This window comes from Aplysia californica, unplaced genomic scaffold, assembly GCF_000002075.1.
Source record: "Aplysia californica isolate F4 #8 unplaced genomic scaffold, AplCal3.0 scaffold00344, whole genome shotgun sequence".
NCBI classification, from domain to species: Eukaryota; Metazoa; Mollusca; class Gastropoda; order Aplysiida; family Aplysiidae; genus Aplysia; species Aplysia californica.
In genome coordinates, this window is record NW_004797614.1 from 685961 (window position 1) to 704070 (window position 18110).

The following is an 18110-nucleotide window of genomic DNA, read 5'->3' on the forward strand; positions in this document are numbered from 1 at the left end:
ATATTTGACCATTTTGTGTGAGTGCGAGAGAGAAACAGGGGATCCCAGAGATATTTGATCGTTTTGTGAGAGAGAGAGAATTCTGTGTTTTGGAATAAGGGATAACACAGATGTTGATTTGATCGTTTTGTAAAGAGAAAGACAAAAACCTATTCACATTTTGCCCCAAGATTCATAAGCACATTTCTATAGCCCATCACAAGACTTATTTCTTACACGTACACTAAAGTCACACAGAATTTTAAGCTGGTTTTAGCCCTTCCATTCTTTTCAAATGTCAACAATGTGCATGTACAAGCAAGTTGACTACATGGAAAGAATTTAACATGAAGAAGTCTCCACAACTAGCGACAAAAAAAAACCCCAGTAATGCCGTAAAGACTTACAAAAGGAGGTTGCATTCGTTAAAAGTTAGATCAGGCATCAAGTGAAGCAGCAGAATTTTATTAGACAAAGCATTAGTTACAGTAAAAAAATAAATAAAAGTTTCTTTATATCGTCAAATAAGAGAGACTAGGAAGTATCTAGAGCTGCAACGAAGGTCCTAGATTTTGTGCTGCACTGCAGGCAGTATCGTACTGTGTGAGGAAATGTCATCAAGGCTTGACACAGCGTGACAAAACAAGCCATGGTAAATCAAAAAGCAGTCGGTGAACAATTTCAATCAATGACAGAAGACCGGGAAACCTTAATTGTCATGAATCAAAATGTTGAAAAAAACAAAACAAATAAAACTTTTACTTTTAGTCTCAAACAGTACTCAAGAAGAGAATGTGACAGAAAGGTTTGTTTGGTCACCTCACATCAGTAAATCAACTCGGTGAGCACATCACAGAACTAGCAGTCTCCTGGATAAGAAAGCTCATAGACACACGACACAGGCAAAAGTAACTTTCATAACCTTCGATGTTCAAAATCCTGAACCAGCAACTTCAGGTCTTGTTCTCAGGTTGTTGTTCCATGTTGAAAACAAAGAAGCACAAAGCTTCTTTTAAAAAATGTTAGCAAAGTGACAGGATGGCATTACGAAAAAAGTTCTCAAATCTTGTTGGGGATAAAATAACTCCTTCACAGCACCAGGCCCACAGAGGAAGCCAGCATGTCTTACATTGAGCACAAAGTTTCAGTAAAGTGAAGTTTATACACACAATAACAGTGAATAAAGAGCAGTACGTCCACACTATTACAGTTATTAAGAGCTAATAAAAAGCAAGACTGGTAGATACAACATCGCCAGCAAACATGAGAATAACAAATCAAACAACACTAACATATCTCTAGCAAACATAAACAAACGCAGAGAAGCAGAACTGACAACATGCTAGAAAACTAGCAAAACAGCAATAGAAAAAAGTATTGCTGAGTCAAAACAGAACAAGAGCAAACAACCTATTGGTGAAGACTGCAGCGAAGGTTGTGAAACACGGTAACAAAATAAAGATCTAACAGATAAACTATACCTTAACCCTTTTATCTGGATAAAAAGTGCCCAAACTTACAAAGTAGTTGTATTGTTTCAGGAGACAAAATATATTATGAACGGCAGAGAAGAATACAGCAGAGGAAGAGATGCATAGAGAGAGATATCTATGGCATAGCAGTCAACAAGAACTGTGAGGTCAAACTGCATTGATAGTAACAGTACCCACTACTCGATCATCAAACTACACTGACCTATTCTAATGACACTGTTGTGATCACGGGAAAGGAAATATCTTTTGACCCAAGTCCTTACCAAGCCAACATAAAACAGTTTGGAAGGAAAAATCAAAAGCTCTTGAAATAAACGTGTCGTGGAGCAGTAGCTATAGGTCTAAATATAATATACATACAAAACATTGCTGAAGCATGCAGTGTCTATATAATACACAAAACATTGCTGAAGCATGCAGTGTCTATATAATATACAAAACATTGCTGAAGCATGCAGTGTCTATATAATATACAAAACATTGCTGAAGCATGCAGTGTCAAGAACGATATAGTACACGAAGCAACAGAACAACACAACAGTAAGAGTAAGAGAGCTTGAGTCACAATTACACACAATCAACCTTCCCAATAATGTATCAAATACAATATAACATGTGCTCGTGAAGAAACAAGACTGCTACGTCGTAACCATAGTCCCATTTACCACACCCACAACAAAAAGATAAACAGTATCCTTAAGATCAAATTTCCAGTTTACTAGAATAGATACTTAGCCAGTGTAGCTAACTGCAGCCTGGGAAAGTCAACAAAGGAAGTTTGAAACTTAAAACTAGGACACACATGACCGAAAACAGACTAGCAAAACAAAGGTGAGCAAAGGAAATCCCAGCTATAAAAAGATCTGAACGAGGAAAAAGGGCTAAGCAAGCTTGTTCTTATTTACTGTACTGAAATGAAGACTAGCAATGGTGGGAAAAGGAACCAAATGAAGCCCATAACATAGGGAAAAAAGTGTATCGGAATGCTTTTATAACATAATGCTTTTGGTTTTCAGAACCAATCTATTGGTCACAAATTCCTGTACAAAATAAGTACAGATTTTAGTAAACAAATAATGTTAGTTGACACCCCCCAATAAAGAAACAAAAACAAATTAAATGATACAAACAAATTTTTACAAAACTAGTGAGCCTAGAAATACAAATCTACTATTCCCCACAGGCTCCAATAATAGCAGTCTTTTCAGTCCTTACTGTATTCCTGATAAGAGGAGGTAGGCCTACAGCACTCTATTTTTTTAGACACAAACACCTTGACAAATACAAAGGAAATGGACAGGAAATGAGTAGTCCTGTTATTTCTATCACTACACGAGAGAGGGTTCAGAGGTCAGCCAGCTATACAAGAAACCACAACCTGTAAGGTGCACATAACAAAGCAAATAAAACATGAGGGACTGAGAATGCTAAACTTAGAATGGGACACAAAACTGACTGACCATCAGAGTGAAAAGGCTAGAGTTATAACAGTGCAGAACGAAATTCAAAAAATGACATATGAACAGGTATGTCACCAGGGCACAACAAGTCCAAAGCAATGCCAAGTCAAGACTAAAGCAAAACGTTGGGCTACACTACATTTAAAAGTGTTAAAAACAAAAAGAAGAAACCCTGTAAGATTCTAGTATGTGATCGTCAGATATAGACACAAACTGAGGACGGATAGCGACAGACTGCTCGGGCTGCACTATGTTGTGTTAGAAACAGACAAAGAACAGATGATGACATATTGTAAGTGCTAGACACACAGGGATATATGCCACACTACATGGTGTCAGATACAGACACAGACAGAAGATGACATACTGCCATAGCTACTAGACACAGAGATATGCCTCACAACATGGAGCAGGGTGGTTTGAATAAAGAAAAACATATCATTATTAAAAGAGTCATTTCTTGTTCGGAAAAAAGTGAGACACACAGACAGAAATAACAGTGAGAGAAAAGAAGGTGGACTAACTAGTGACCCCCTCCAACCATCCACTGCAAGGGACACACGTCCAAACACTTGCAATTGCAACACAAATAGGTAATTTATAAGTGCCGAAGACTAGAGGTGTTACTGGAGAGTACAACGCAAAGAAGGAGGAGAGACAGGGACAGTAGACGTTCGATTGGAAAGGAGCACAACATACCAAAGCACCCCCGAACCACTTCTCATTTCTGTAATTTTCTCTGGGTCATCCTTGGACACATACACACATAGCAGACCAATATCAGTTACAACAAAAAGATGGGAGTTTGTTCTATTTTGATTTGTTCCGATTCCCGCAAAAATTTATGCTGGGAGCTGCTAAAATTAAGTAAACTACCCGACATACTTCACATACCAACAATTAATTTCGTCTTCATCTTACAAACGATGTGGTGCAAAAAATGGTCGACACATGTGGATCTATATCATGATGAGAAACTGTCACTAATGTCCTGCAGACTCTACACGCTTCTTCACACCACTAGAGAGGCGACAACGGTTAGCTCACTTCTACACAATCACACATGGGTGTCTCCTAGCTAAGGCACTGGAGACTTCTATGACAGTGTTTACTGTAGTATACAACACAAGCCATGGCCTCTTTCAACCATCTACTCAGACATGTTGAAGGCAGCATTGCCATGGCAATGACACTGTATCTACAGAAAGTGAAATGAGAACTACGGAGAAGACAAAAAAATAATCTCAACGAGGCTGGAAGACATGAGGTGATGTTCACATTCAACAATTTGACAACAGTTGATAACTCTTTGGTCTTGACAGAATTTCCCCTTGATGTAATTCTCACCATTATGTGACGATATAGGAAAAAAAAACAAAAAAACTTTCATATTTGTTCTATTGCTGTTTCTACAATACTAGTATGCACTCTTCTCAATGATCGACATGATGTCTACTAAATGGTCATTAACAGTGTAAAAATTCACCATGATGGTTAAGCCCAGTAGTCTTCCAAAATGGTGAGCTCAAACACTGTATAACATGTTGTATGTTCCCAGTACATCTTATGTATATGAAAAATTTTCTGTGAGCACTTATCACAAGACAAAAAAGTGTGAGCGTCATGTTTCTTCTGCCCATCATTTCCATATATGAAGCATAACCCATTCTCACACAAAATGAAACAAAAATTCCTCCATTTCTTTTGCCACACCCCTCTGACATCTCTTCCCCCTCAATACAGTGCAAATATTAAAAAAAGGTCACGGAACAGTTCACACCAACACCGTGTGTGACATAACTGATCAACAAAATCAGCAAACACTACAGAAAACATCACACAGATTTCTCAAGATTACATCACTCTCAAAACTATAGCTAGCTACTGCTGTAGTTGATTCACACACATTACGTAAACACAAAAAATTCAAATCTTGCAGTTTTGTAGAAAGATTTTCATTTCATACACTGTTCCATTTTTCTGTGCTGTACCTGAGTATCAACGCCATCTACATCAAAGGGAGACACATCAATCAAAGAAAAGTGACAGAAAAAAGAAAATGTTGTGCTCACCTCACTGTAAAATACAAATAATCCAGATCACAGATTTATATCGATTGCCTATACACTGATATTGGTGGGAAAGCTAAAGGGACACATGAAGCTCTCATAAACTATTTTTGATGGGTATTTATCCACAACCAGTGTTACAGGGTACAGGATAATATGTTCATGGATATTCACAGGCAGTGCAATTTGCCAAACAAAAACTATTTTTTAGCAATGTCACAATGTGTCAGATACTGAAACCTGGTCCTATATACACATGTGAATGCTACGACAGCTTATAACAAGTGGGGGTAAATAAACAAAAACAATGCAAGAATGTTTTGATTGAATGGCAAGGACAAGGAACTACAAGCAGGTCAAAAGAAATTTTTAAAAATAACAAAACCACCAAAACTCAAATGGTCCTCGATGTAAACAAGTTAGGGTTTTCAACAAACAAACTGGTTTTATCTTTAATTCTTGAGGAAGGAAAAGCATCTATAGCATAAGCTCAAAGATCCCATAAAATATTCAAAATTCACAACTCTCAGCCCATAGAACTATAGATAAATTGACAACCGACAGTGCAATTCTCAGCCCACATAACATTGATAAATCTCTCACCCCCTGACAAAGCTAAACATTTCCTGCAATGTGGACCACAGTTCTATACCGAGCAATAAAGACATTGGTGTAGAGGCAGGGAGCTGTGGTCTGAGGGAGTCAGGGCTGGTGGGTACATCACCACAGCTTGGTGGAGCGGCCGCCGGGGGGCTGAGACACGCGTGTTGACGTGTGTTCCTGCGACACAACTGCCGGCGCTGGTTGCGCGGCCGAGGGCTTGGGATCGTTTGCTGGGGGTGGGCTGGCCTCCACACTCTTGGCAGCCTCTGACCCAGACGCTTCAGCAACCTTCACCTCCGACTGCTTTGGCTCCGGCTGAGAAACCTTCAAGATGACAAAGACGGGAAAACTGGATATAGTCCAGCACAGATGACACAGGCGCGGCGCTCGAACAGCTATATTTTTTCAAAATTGGCAATAATACTGTCTTCTCAAACACCTGTATGGGTGAGTTGAAGTCTCCAAAACCCAGAAATTCTGATCAAATATTCCCTCACAATTGTTTTGAACTCAATCGCCCTGTGCACACGAAAGAAAACAACATATCGCTAGCCACGTGAGCCAACCGCCTGCCTAAGTGACAAAGATTTCAAAAATCACTTTTTGATCTCTTCATGTAGTACAGCCTTTGATACACCTATGGTAAAATCCCGAGTTTGAAAGATTACAACAAAGTGTTTTAATCCTTCAATAAATCAATCGCGTAAACCACACCAGTCCCCAATTTCCACGTGATTCAACCGCCCAAGTGCCAGTTTTGCAGCCCGGTGGCGAATGGGCGGTTGAATCACGCAGATTCAGTGGCTTGTTGAGGTGTTTACCTGTCGCGTAGGCCGCCTGACCCACAGGACTGTGGCATTTGTCAAAACAAAGTGCTGTCTTTGCTAATTTCGACTCAGATCGAACCCTATCTATATCCAGAAGATTTTGTCGAGGCAATTTGAGAAATCTATCACTAGGATTGGTAGTGTAGTTGAGAAAGGGCAAGATTTCATCAAAGAATATTTTAATACTGACTCTACAAAGTCGGTTAAATTGTGACAAAAGCTACTGACGAATGAATTTTGTACAAAGTCTATGATTGACAGCTAAGGGGCGCTTATTTAACAATCGGTACAACTATTGGAAATACTTTTATCACGACTTTTCGCGTTTCTTAATATACTTTAAGTGTACGCCCCTTGCTGAGTCTGTCAGGTTCTATTCTTGAATCATTGATCAGTGCTGGGTAGATGGTAATTTGTCACTCGAATAAAAAAAGCTACTCATAAACATATTCGCCCAGAAAATTCTCTCTTCAACGAACCTTCAACTTCAACTCTCCAGCTCTACACTTCAATTTGAAACAAATGTCATACATTCTATCTTTATGAAAAACAATGAGTATGTATTCAACTGCCCTCACACAGTGGTTACTCATGACTATTGCAAAGACAGTTTACATGACTTGGGAATGGGAGCTCCATGATTGTCAAATTACCAAAGAGCAGAAGAGGACAAGCAATTTTGTGAAAAGTAATTCTTCGACAAACTTGACGAAATTGCTTTCCCTTTACTACACACAGAATACAGGCAAAAACCTATCTTGACTAACACCTTCAAAGCCTCAGAGGCTTTTATAGAGAGTACCAAAGAACACGGAAAGAGTCATACATTGTCCCAGATGTCTTTACAGAGATATTCCAAAAGAGCAACGTGTTGTATGGATGTCGGAAGGATCTATGTGATCATGTATGCAAGGAAGGAGAAAGAATCTAATATGAAGCTTGCACAAAACCCAAAGGGACCAGATTATGTCTAGTATGCATAGACTTGGAAGCGGATTTGTCAGTACGGCGTTGAACGCATCTGCTACGTTATATAATAAAAAGGACCAAATTAGCTGTCTATATTGTTTTAAAAATTTGGTAACCAAAGATGTGAAGTGTCACCTTTTGTACGAAGGAGGACCATTGATTGCCAATTAATTCTCTTCTTGTGTCAGTAACTTCCTGAAGGAGCCTACTGACAATAAATAGGCCACATTCATGTCTGTACTTATCAGACCACAACGCCAAATGCAATCAGCGACATTTATACCAGACAGAACAAAACTGTTGAACACAAATACCTTGATAAAGAACAAACGCAAATGAAAGTGGACAGACCCCGCAGTGTAATTGAAAGGTCCCTGAAAATTAAAATGGTATGGTCAGTGTGCTCATGGATAATCTTAAACGTTTTTAAGAAAGCAAGACAATATCCAACCCCCCCTCTTTCCTTTGATGCTCGAATTCTGGACCATTCAGACCAGGCTGAAACAAAAACGAGCGCGTTGTCACAAACGTTCGTTGCCTTTGATACTTCTTCTTCTTCTATCCCGTGGTTGGGGCAACCGTTGGGGCACCACTGCATTGGAAAACCAGCTTTCGCCATCTATTTTTGTCCTCTGCTCTCCTCAGATTGTCACCCATCGTCTTTCCTGTCCACTCTGTAATGTTGTCCTCCCATCTCCTCCTCTGCCTTCCTCTCTTTCTCTTTCCTTGTACGGTTCCTTGCTGGATTGTTTTGGCAAGTCCTGTGGATCTTGTGACATGCCCATACCATTTTAGTTTTCGTCTCTTCACTGTGGTTAGTTGATCTTCATATTGCCCCACTGTGTTGGTGATTCTCTTTCGTACTTCAGCATTTGAAACGTGGTCTTTGTACGAGATGTCAAGGAGTCTGCGGCAACATCTCATCTCTGTGGTCTGAATCTTTTCATACATACTGACCAAAAACATCCAGTATGCCTACAAATTGAATGATAAGATGAATGGTCTTTTTTACCAACTCGATGAGGCCAAAAACAGTCCTGCCCCAGAAGACCCAACTAAATAACTGAAATATTTACTCTAAACTTTATAATCACTCTTAAAAACTATTATTATTTGCTTTAGTCGATTACTCAAACACCCAAGCGACCATTGGCGCTGATTAACATGATTCAAACGCCTAGACGCTATCATATCGTCACTTAGGCTGTTGAATCACGCAGATTTTGGTAGCTCTAAACCGCCTATGTCCAGTAACTTATGTAAGGAAGCTTTTTTTCCAAAAAGTTGGCTACAGACCATCGTCCAACTTCATATTATATCATATACCTGAAATTCAGATTCATAGGTACGAGCATAACGAAATAAAACAGATTTTTGCTTCTCCTGAAAAATTAGTCTCTTGGCACTTAAGCGGTTGAATCACACGGCTAGCGATATCCATTGTCATAGTATGTGGTTACATAAGCCAATGGACTTTCCCCACACACAGCATAATGCACATTGCTGGTATCGAGACACATCATTGCACAATATCCACAGTAAACAATAGAATTTCTTTAAATCTAGTCATGTGAGAAAGGGAGCTGAGTGTGATCAAAGACAATGTGGCACAGCTGTTTTTACACTATTTACCAACCCATAATCAGTCTCGACAGTTGTGGAAAAAGAAAACATGCTTATTCATTTCTGTTTAATTCAGTAGTTGCTTGCGTCCACCGATCAATGACTGTAGCTTTTGTCTTTTTTTGGGGGGGTGGGGGTACAATGGCCATTATTTTTAGATCTGGCAGAGTATTTCGCGATTTTAGGTTGAACTCACACGTCATCCAGCCTCTAAAGGAAAATGATTCATTTCTGTGGGTTCTGATATTGAACAAAGCATACCAGATGGTCACAAAAGTGATTTAGAAGACTTGCATCGCAATTATTTTGCTGGGGGAAAAAAAAGTCAAATAATCATACAAACAAAAGTATGGCACCCATTGAAAATGTTTTCACCTCAATAGATAGCAGCACAAAAATAATAAATAGTGGAAATTACAAATGTTTACTTAGCATAGCTCTATCTGACAATAAATGTTCTAAAACACCCAAGGAATGCTGGCGGCAGGGGTTAAATTGGGATTTCAACCCATGGCTATCAGTGAGTTAAGCGCACAAGAAACTGGAAAAAAAGTAATTGGCTCTTTAAGTGGGTCCTCTTTTTTTTCCCAGACACCCAAAGTATGGATAAAAAAATAAAGCTATGATTGATCTGTTACAGAGAGTAAACATCACTGCACCAACTTACAGCAGGTTGAGCCGCAGCCTGAGGTTTGGGGGTGTCATAGGGCTGTCCTGTGATTGGGTTGTATGCTGAGGAAAACAAACATAAAACTGTTAGCAAAGCTGACCCAAGCTTTTTGTCTTTTTCATTCTTCACTTTTTTTTATTATTATGAGGTTTACACCACAATTGACACAATTTAGATCACTACGGAGGCGGGCTGCTTCCTGTTTGCACCCTGCCTGTCAGGGCCTATCCAAGACGGTTGGTTACAACAAACTCCCAGCAGACAGACAGAGATACTTTCTAAAACAACCTCGGAACTCAGGAACTGGAATCATGTCTTCAACAGTCAAGAGTCTAATCCCTCATTACAGAGACGGGCAACAGCGACTTAACTTAAGACATAAAGCCTTACACAGGAGAAGAACACACAGTCTTTGGTACCCTTCTCTTTACTACAAACATACAATTCCTAAATGTCTGTATCATGGGGGAACCATTCCAGCTTGGCTTGTATAGCAAATAAAAAAACCCATTGTAATCACCATGTCTTATGATTAAAGTGAAAAAAAACAAACCCAAACAAACCCAGCAGCAGCAATTGATAAAACAAAGACTGAAAAGAAAAACACAGCAATTTAGTCAAAAAGAAGGATTTGCAAAAAGCCCACTTGTTTTTTCTAGTTACAGAATTGTCAAAAAAGCCAGTAAGTATAGCTACAGGGACTGCTGCTGTCCTTAAGCTGCGATAAACAAAAATAAAATATCCTTCAGGATATGCTCTGTGAATCAAGTAATTCAAGAGTAGTAATAAATCTACCACTTCAGTTAACAAAACGACCAGCAAAGAGTATGTTTTTTTCTTCTGATTTCCATTATAGAAAGCTTCTCATAATATACACATCTTGATGCCATGAAAGATATAGAAATATTCTTTAAATCACTGTTAATCAAAGATGTACGTAAACTTGATCCAAAAGTAGACAAATTATGTATACACGTGCTTGTCTAAGATTAGATCAAATTGCTTGTGAGCCCCTATCGGACACACATATTCTATAAATGAACACAGGACATAAACCATAAGCAATAAACGAATGAAATTAAACAAACAGCAAAAGCTAACTTGGAAACAATAATAATAATTTCAGCAGCCAATTGCACATATATATATTATAAATATTCTTCAGCACTATTGGCACATCCGTGCAATACCTCATGCAAATTATACTTGCATTTTAAGCTATTTAAAAAAAGAAGACAAATTACTGCAGCGTTTAGCGATGTAATATAATATAAAAAAGCTGGCAACTTAGTATAAATACAAACAACCTCTTAATACATATATACACATTAAATAAACTTCGGTGTGTCAAGGAATAAAAGACCTCTTAAGTTAAAGTGAATTAATTTTTCTACTGAAATCAGAAAACAGTAAAATCACACAAAAGTGTACAAAACATCACTCTTTCAGTTCAAATGTTCACATTTCTGTAGCTAAATAAACTTACGACAAAACCCACGAAAACGCCCCAACATCAATACTTTACAACATTACCGCGACGGAATTTCCATTACCACACCGTGACACCTTATCATCTCAGTAATCACAAGCAGACATCTTTCCAGGAATAGAGGAAAGTAGCAGCCAACAAGGCTTTCCAGTCCACTGGACAGAGAAACTGGAAGTTACTACCCCCTTTACAGGTGTAACGTGACTGAAGAATCTGACAGACATTGTTTTTGAGGTGCCATAGATCCACACTATCAGAACCTTGAATATCTGGCATGACGCCGAATTATACAGTGAACACAACTGGTAGTAAAGGAGTAACTTAAAATAATACAAGAAGACTGCTGTACTTTAGCTTTAGTTTTCAGAGATGCCAACCACAGAAAACCGAAATGAGTATTGGGAAATATGAAAATGTGTATTTTCAGGGGAAAATGTGTATTCCCCACGACCGACCAACTAGTAGTAGTAAAAATTACTAGCTCACCAGCTCGAAAAAGGGAGCACACGCGTACAATATATATGTATGCAGTCAACAACATGTCAGTGTTCAATGTCGTACAGGGGTCTTGTTTGACTTAAGTATTTCAATCTGTTATATATTTTCCTCTCCTTATTATATATAAAAAATAAATCCCGCTTTGAGAGTTCGGAAGGGCCTGTCCTAGAACAAGAGTCTGGGTGTCATGATTCATTTTATGAACTGACAGACTCAAATTATTGCTCAAACTCAGAGAACAGCAACAACTTGAAAGGCTCAAGTAGACCCGTGCACGTTGTAACAACTGTGGGAGGGCAAGATGCAGTGACACTGAAAATCTGCCAGTCTTGAACAGAAAGCTACAACATACTCCGTAGGTATAATTTACTATCACCCATCCAAGTAGGTATAATTACTTCCACCCATCAAATGAAACGCAAACACTTTATTTCAATAACACAGACTTGCAAAGTATGAGGGGTCCCGATTCCGCACACGGCCTGCACCAACGCGCGCTTGGCAGAAAGCTCTAATCAGAATTCTGAAATGCGCTTCCAAGTTTTTGTCCTCTGGTGTTGCCTTAAACCCCAAAAAATCAATAATCTCCTCCCCTATTCTGTAGTCATATACTTCGCAGCGTCTGTTACTCCCACCAAAGACGGTCTTTACTCACACGATGCAGCATTTTTTTATGACGCGAATGCGCGCAGGTTCAGTGACCGGTCACGATGGCGAGACAGACAATCTAAAAATCTGACGACGCTTGTATTTTCTTTTCTTTCCACAAGCGATAGCCAAAGCGACGAGTCCGAGTGTTTATTACATTTTATTTGCACGGCGACATTGCGTTTATACTGCACAACCTGCATGCCACAAATGTTGCGTTATCAGACAACTGCTGGCAAACTTCTTGGTGGTAGCGAAAGCGAAAGTAGATTTTGTTTGTTTGTTTGTTTGTTTGTTTGTTTGTTTGTTTAGTATAGGGTTTTACGGCGCTCGCAACTGCATAAGGTCATATGAGCGCGCGGGACACACCTAATACTTTTTCGTTGGTAGGAAATTTTGAATTTTGCCCGGGTGGCGGCCGAAGCCTACTCTTATCGATTTTAGACCACCAAGGGATCTTTAACGTGCGCAACTTGCACACGGGCCCTCCGAGATTTTTCGCCCTTGTCCGAGAAGGCTAGGTGTAGATCTTTCCTACCAGAAGATCAGGGGTGTGGCAGAAAGACAGCAGTTAGGAGGAGCCAAGGAGTAGCAGTAGAAAGGCTGCAGAAAGAGTCAGGAGCCCAGAGGAGGGGGCAAAGGAGGTGAGGGGGTGGGGACAGAAAGTGGAAATGAAAGCAGACAACAGAACATTGCTAGAGATCAGGAAAGGATGTGAAAGGAGACAATTTTAGAGAAGAAAATTTTTTGGTCGCTACCCGGAATCGAACCCGGGACCTTTGAATGAGAGGCCAACACCTTACCTCTAGGCCACGAGAGCCCCCAAAGTAGATTTTGATTTTCCCGATCGAGCCTCGGTGTCACATACGCTTCCGCCTGCCGCCATAGCTGCCTATACGCGTGAAAGTGAAACGTACTCCCCGAATGGCGAAAAGCTGAACGAATATAATATCACGATGGCGACCGGCAAAAATGAACTTACTGTCCTTATCGGACTTGGTTTTCAAATATTCCAGTTCTGCGATACTGATACTAAAAGATGGGACTTGAGATAATTAGGTTTACTCGCCCAAGCTGAATCTCGTATTTTTCGCATTCCAGGATGCGTATTTTTTCATGAAAAGTCGTATTCGCGTATTTTCGGCAAAAAATCGTACTAAAATACGTAAAATCGTACTGGTTGGCATCTCTGAGTTTTATTTAGTAGATTTTAACGGAGCTCGCAACTGAATAACGTCATATGAGCGCCAAGGGGTGGATGTCAACAGAAATCCTTACAGGGAATCAGGCTTACTCAGCTCATCTCTCTAGCCTCGACAGCATAAAGTCTGCTTCAACTATCAAGGCACCCTGGAAATAGCGGGTCACAAGAGTGTGACAAACATACAAAAGAAGAAGAGGAAAACTGACCACAGTAAGGATTAGGAAAGAAAAAGCAGCAGTTCCCTGTTGCAGTTCAGGCACAGTTATGAGCATGACATTGATGAATCAGCCCATTTATTTACAATTCTACTGTGCATAAGAACATGTTAATATTCCCTCTTTGGGAATGGCCTAATAAGGTCATAAAAGTGCTGAAGATTAAAGGTGTTACAAGAGAGTAACAAACACAAAATAGAAGAAGGGGAGATAAAGACGATAGATGTTTGATAGGAAAGAAGGAGACCACACCAGAGCACCCACCAACCACCCACAAAGACACTTCAGTCAGTAGCACCACCCCAGGGGGTTAAATCGCTGTACTAGAAACAGAATAATGGACATCATGAAGCCTATATAGAGCTGGGGAAAAGCCGGGGGGGGGAATAGGAAAAAACTGAGACAAACAAAAAATGCAAAGCAACTTGCAACATATTAAAGCAAGTCTTAGCTTGTTTGTACTGCTGTCAGTTTCAAAATGTACTACGCAAATAAAAAGAATAAAGAACAGCAACAAATACAAAGAAAACAAGAGAACACAATAAACAAAAACAAAACCCAGAAAACTTCTGGCTTCTCAACTGACCGTTTGAGCTTGTCTAAATCTAGACCAAAAAATCTTCATGAGCAGCTGATGACTGTGTCTCAAGACTCAAGACAATGAATGAAGAAATATTCTGAATTTATATGGAAGTGAGCAACAGAGGAACCCTCGATAGAGAAACCCTGGACTTGAAGAGTAGAATGAGGAGAACAGAGCAGCTGACATTTGTCTCGAGAAAAATATCCATTACAAAGACATATAAACAATAAAACAGTGAGTGAGAAAGTAGGTTATGATTAAAAGCGTCAAAACAAAAATGAGTTGTCTCCACCAAACTGAATAACTACTTCTGTTATGTACTAGAATGATCAGCCCACTTGAGGGTCCTATAGTAAAACCACTGCACAATCAACAAGTTGAGTGAAAAAAAAAAAAAAGAGTGGAATGTTGTTAGAACTGTTTAGCATCCAGACAATACCAGTGACCTCACTGCCACCAAATTTGTCCAATGTCAGTGAGAGAATGTCAGCACTACCAGTCCACTTCCTTACTTCCGTAGAGGAAATGAAAAAGAGCAGGAGAGAAGGATATATAACTAAGAAAGGATGTGCAAACGGTGAAAGAATGAACATCAAACCAAACCAAACCAACAGCAAGGAATGTGCAAGCCACCACAAAGAACAGAACCCTCCTACCGCCTCTATCAGAGTTTCGGTTTGATCTGCTTGGTTTCGCATCAGCCTGGTAGAGTCCGAAGACCCGACTGAAGGAAGTGTTCAGCTCCTCATCAACCTGGCTTGGTTGTGAGCCTGCAGCACTCACAGAGGTCATGGAGGAACAGGGGGAGTTCGACCAGTTCAACTCACTTCTCTGTGGATGACTGGGTGATGACAAACACTCCACCTCATTAGCCGCAGCCTCTTTGGCCGGGCTGCCTGGCCCACCAAACACCCTTGAGAAAGAGTCATCATTACGACTACCGTGTTTAGGATTCAGACTACTGGGGCTTGCTTTTGAGTCTCCAAAAACATTGGCAAAAGTATCAATACTCTTTGGACGACTTCTCCAGCTCGGGGGACATTCATTATCAACTTTCTGAGGCGTGGAATTATGAGTAACATTACTTTGATAGCTTTCAGACAATTGGGTTGAGGGAGGTTGGTCACCAAATAAAGTATGAAAAGAATCTTCACCCCCTCTTTGGTTGCGTCCCTTGTCTTGTGCAGCCGATCCTCCCACTGGGCCCTGGTTGAAGATATCGTTTGACCCACGATTCACATTGTCAGCATTTCTCAGCTGTTGTTTCTTCTGAGGGGGCGTGTCCTCTGTGTTACCTCCAAAAATGTTGCTGGATGCACCACCGGGGGGATTCAGGACTCTAAAAGCAAAGAAAAGAAATTACATGAAATGTAACATAAAATATGAAAAACTACTTTTCACAAACCATCATTACTTATAAGTAAATGGCAAAATTCCATGATGCATACTTTTTTTCTTCCCACAACTTATGACACAACACTAACTCCAAATTTTTGACGGAAAATTGTACGAGAAATTCATTTCCAAGGTTTGTTTTGCATGAAAATGTACATAAAACTTGGAAAATTGCACAAAAGTAAGCACTTTGTTTTTATTTTTGTAAGCACTCAGAATAATTGAAACCTGAACCTTAGTATCAAGTCCCCTCTAACTTGTAGAGGAAAGTATTCATGGACGGTGTCTTTGGAACCATTACAATCTCAACTATTCACTGATCAGTAAACCATTTATATATTTAAATGTACCCTTAGAAAACCCAAGACGAAAACTTGAAAAAAGCCTATTTTTAAACAACAAATTCTGAACTTGTGACAGGAATTTTAAAAATAGTTTTTCTCAAAATTAAGTTTTCACCATGGCATACAGCACCAAAAAACATTGAATCTTGAACAGAAACAATTCCTACTATTTTTATTTCACTGTGAGTATCAAAACTTGTTTTTAAACAAAGCACTAAAACTACTGAAAACAGGCTCTAAAAGCATAGCTTGGGAATCCATCCCAACTGGCTTTGAATATTATATTCTTAAGGACGCAAGGACTCCTGTGTGCCTATTCAGCTGGAATGGCGATTTGTTGAAATCTACATCCCTTGCAACGCAGTGAGGTTATTTGAGAGACGCCATCTCAAATTTCAACATCAGTCTGTCATAAAACATTGACTTCAAAGCCCAATGAAACTCTGAAAAAATTTGATTTCATATCGCCTCCTGTGGAATTTGAGCCAAGGAGGACCTTTTGGTCTGCAGGCGAGTGACTTAGCCATGAAATTAGACAAGATTTTATGGAGATTTAGAACCTAATATATGGAGATACAACATTTGTACTTTGTAGCATTCAGTTCAATTTTTCAGAACACTAGGTTTTCTTAAAACAAAAACCTTTTCCCAATTCCACAGGAAAACAGCAATCTGTGAAAACTTTTAAAGTTGAAACATTGATTTACACACAAACAATGGGTTACAGTTAGATAAATGAGTTGATGATTGATTTGAATCTGGAGGCATCTCAAACTTTGAAGGCGTATTTCTCAAAAACGGAGTACATGGACATACGACAGTTGTACTCTGGGCCGACGATATATTGACATGCCTAGCATAACCAAGTCCCTCCCAATTCCCAATTGGCCAAAGTAACTACATCGCTGGGGGCATTTCAATCAAAGCATACCCAAAAATGTTTTTCACCAAGTGTTCATATCAAGAGACAGAGGTCTGGGGAGATAGCTTCTGCACTTACATCAGGTTTGATTTGTTAAAATTATCATACAGATGACAACTTAAACAATTTTTAATTAAGTCTTTAAACCATAATACAGGCTTAACATTTGTACGAATTGATTGTTTTCAGGAATCTCAAACTCAAATTTAACACAAATATTAAATATACAAGTTGCAAAATGCAAAATCATAAAGAAATACAGAGGTGGCATGCCCCCTGTGAAACCCCGCAGATTTTTTATTATAGGTAAGGAGGGCATGCCGGCTTCAAACTGACCCCCCCCCCCCTCTAAAGCATGGGAAAATAGTATTACACGATTACTGGCATTGTGTTGCCTTTCTTTTATTCCAACAAAAACCATCAAATATTTTTCAAAAGGAAGTGGCTACCCTCACCAGGGTGAGAACAGCCCATGTCTCACTATTCTCACCCACCCTCAACCAAACAGGTGTGCTTTATACTTTATACAGTAGGCCTATAGTACAGACACACAGAGAACAGCACAGAGAATAAGTTTTGTGCAGGCCTAGATAAGTTTCAGGTTTAGTTTATTATTATTATTTTTTTAGTAGAGGTTTTACGGCGCTCGAACCCACATAAGGTCATATGAGCGCCAGCAGATTAGAGTTGTTACAAGAGAGTAACAAACATAAAAAAGAAGGGGAGAAAAGGACGATTGATGTTTGATAGGAAAGAAGGAGCAAACCACCCCAGAGCACCCGCCAACCACCCAAGTTTAGTTTATTTAATGGGCTGGGTTACGGCCACTTCACACCATGAACAGCAAACAACTGTGAAAAAAAAAAACAAGCAAAAAAAAACCAAACAAACGAGCAACACTATGGTTATGCAAGAATGAAAAGTCAAGAGCAGAATGTATTTTTTCCCCTAATACTTACTGGTACTCATAATTACAGCTTAATTTTAAGGCCGGCTCTATTTCTCCGAACGTTCAGGAAAATAAACTTGAACTCTATTTCTCCAAACGGTTTCCGTTCTCGAGATTTGTTGATAATAATTGCGAATGGAGTGGCGTGTGTGTGTCTGTGTGTGTGTGTG

At 39.5% G+C, this 18110-nt stretch overlaps 1 protein-coding gene across 1 annotated transcript in view; it reads right to left on the reverse strand.

The window, feature by feature from the left end:
* Positions 1–430: 430 nt before the first annotated feature.
* Positions 431–18110, reverse strand: part of LOC101845941 (jupiter microtubule associated homolog 1) — a 27618-nt gene continuing 9938 nt past the window's right edge. Inside the window, exons 2-4 of the mRNA XM_005102830.3 lie at positions 15485–15669; positions 9691–9755; positions 431–5928 (exon numbers count right to left, since the gene is read on the reverse strand). Coding sequence (XP_005102887.1) covers positions 5722–5928; positions 9691–9755; positions 15485–15669 — 457 coding nt within the window. The 3' untranslated portion in view covers positions 431–5721. The remainder of the gene's footprint in view (positions 5929–9690; positions 9756–15484; positions 15670–18110) is intronic.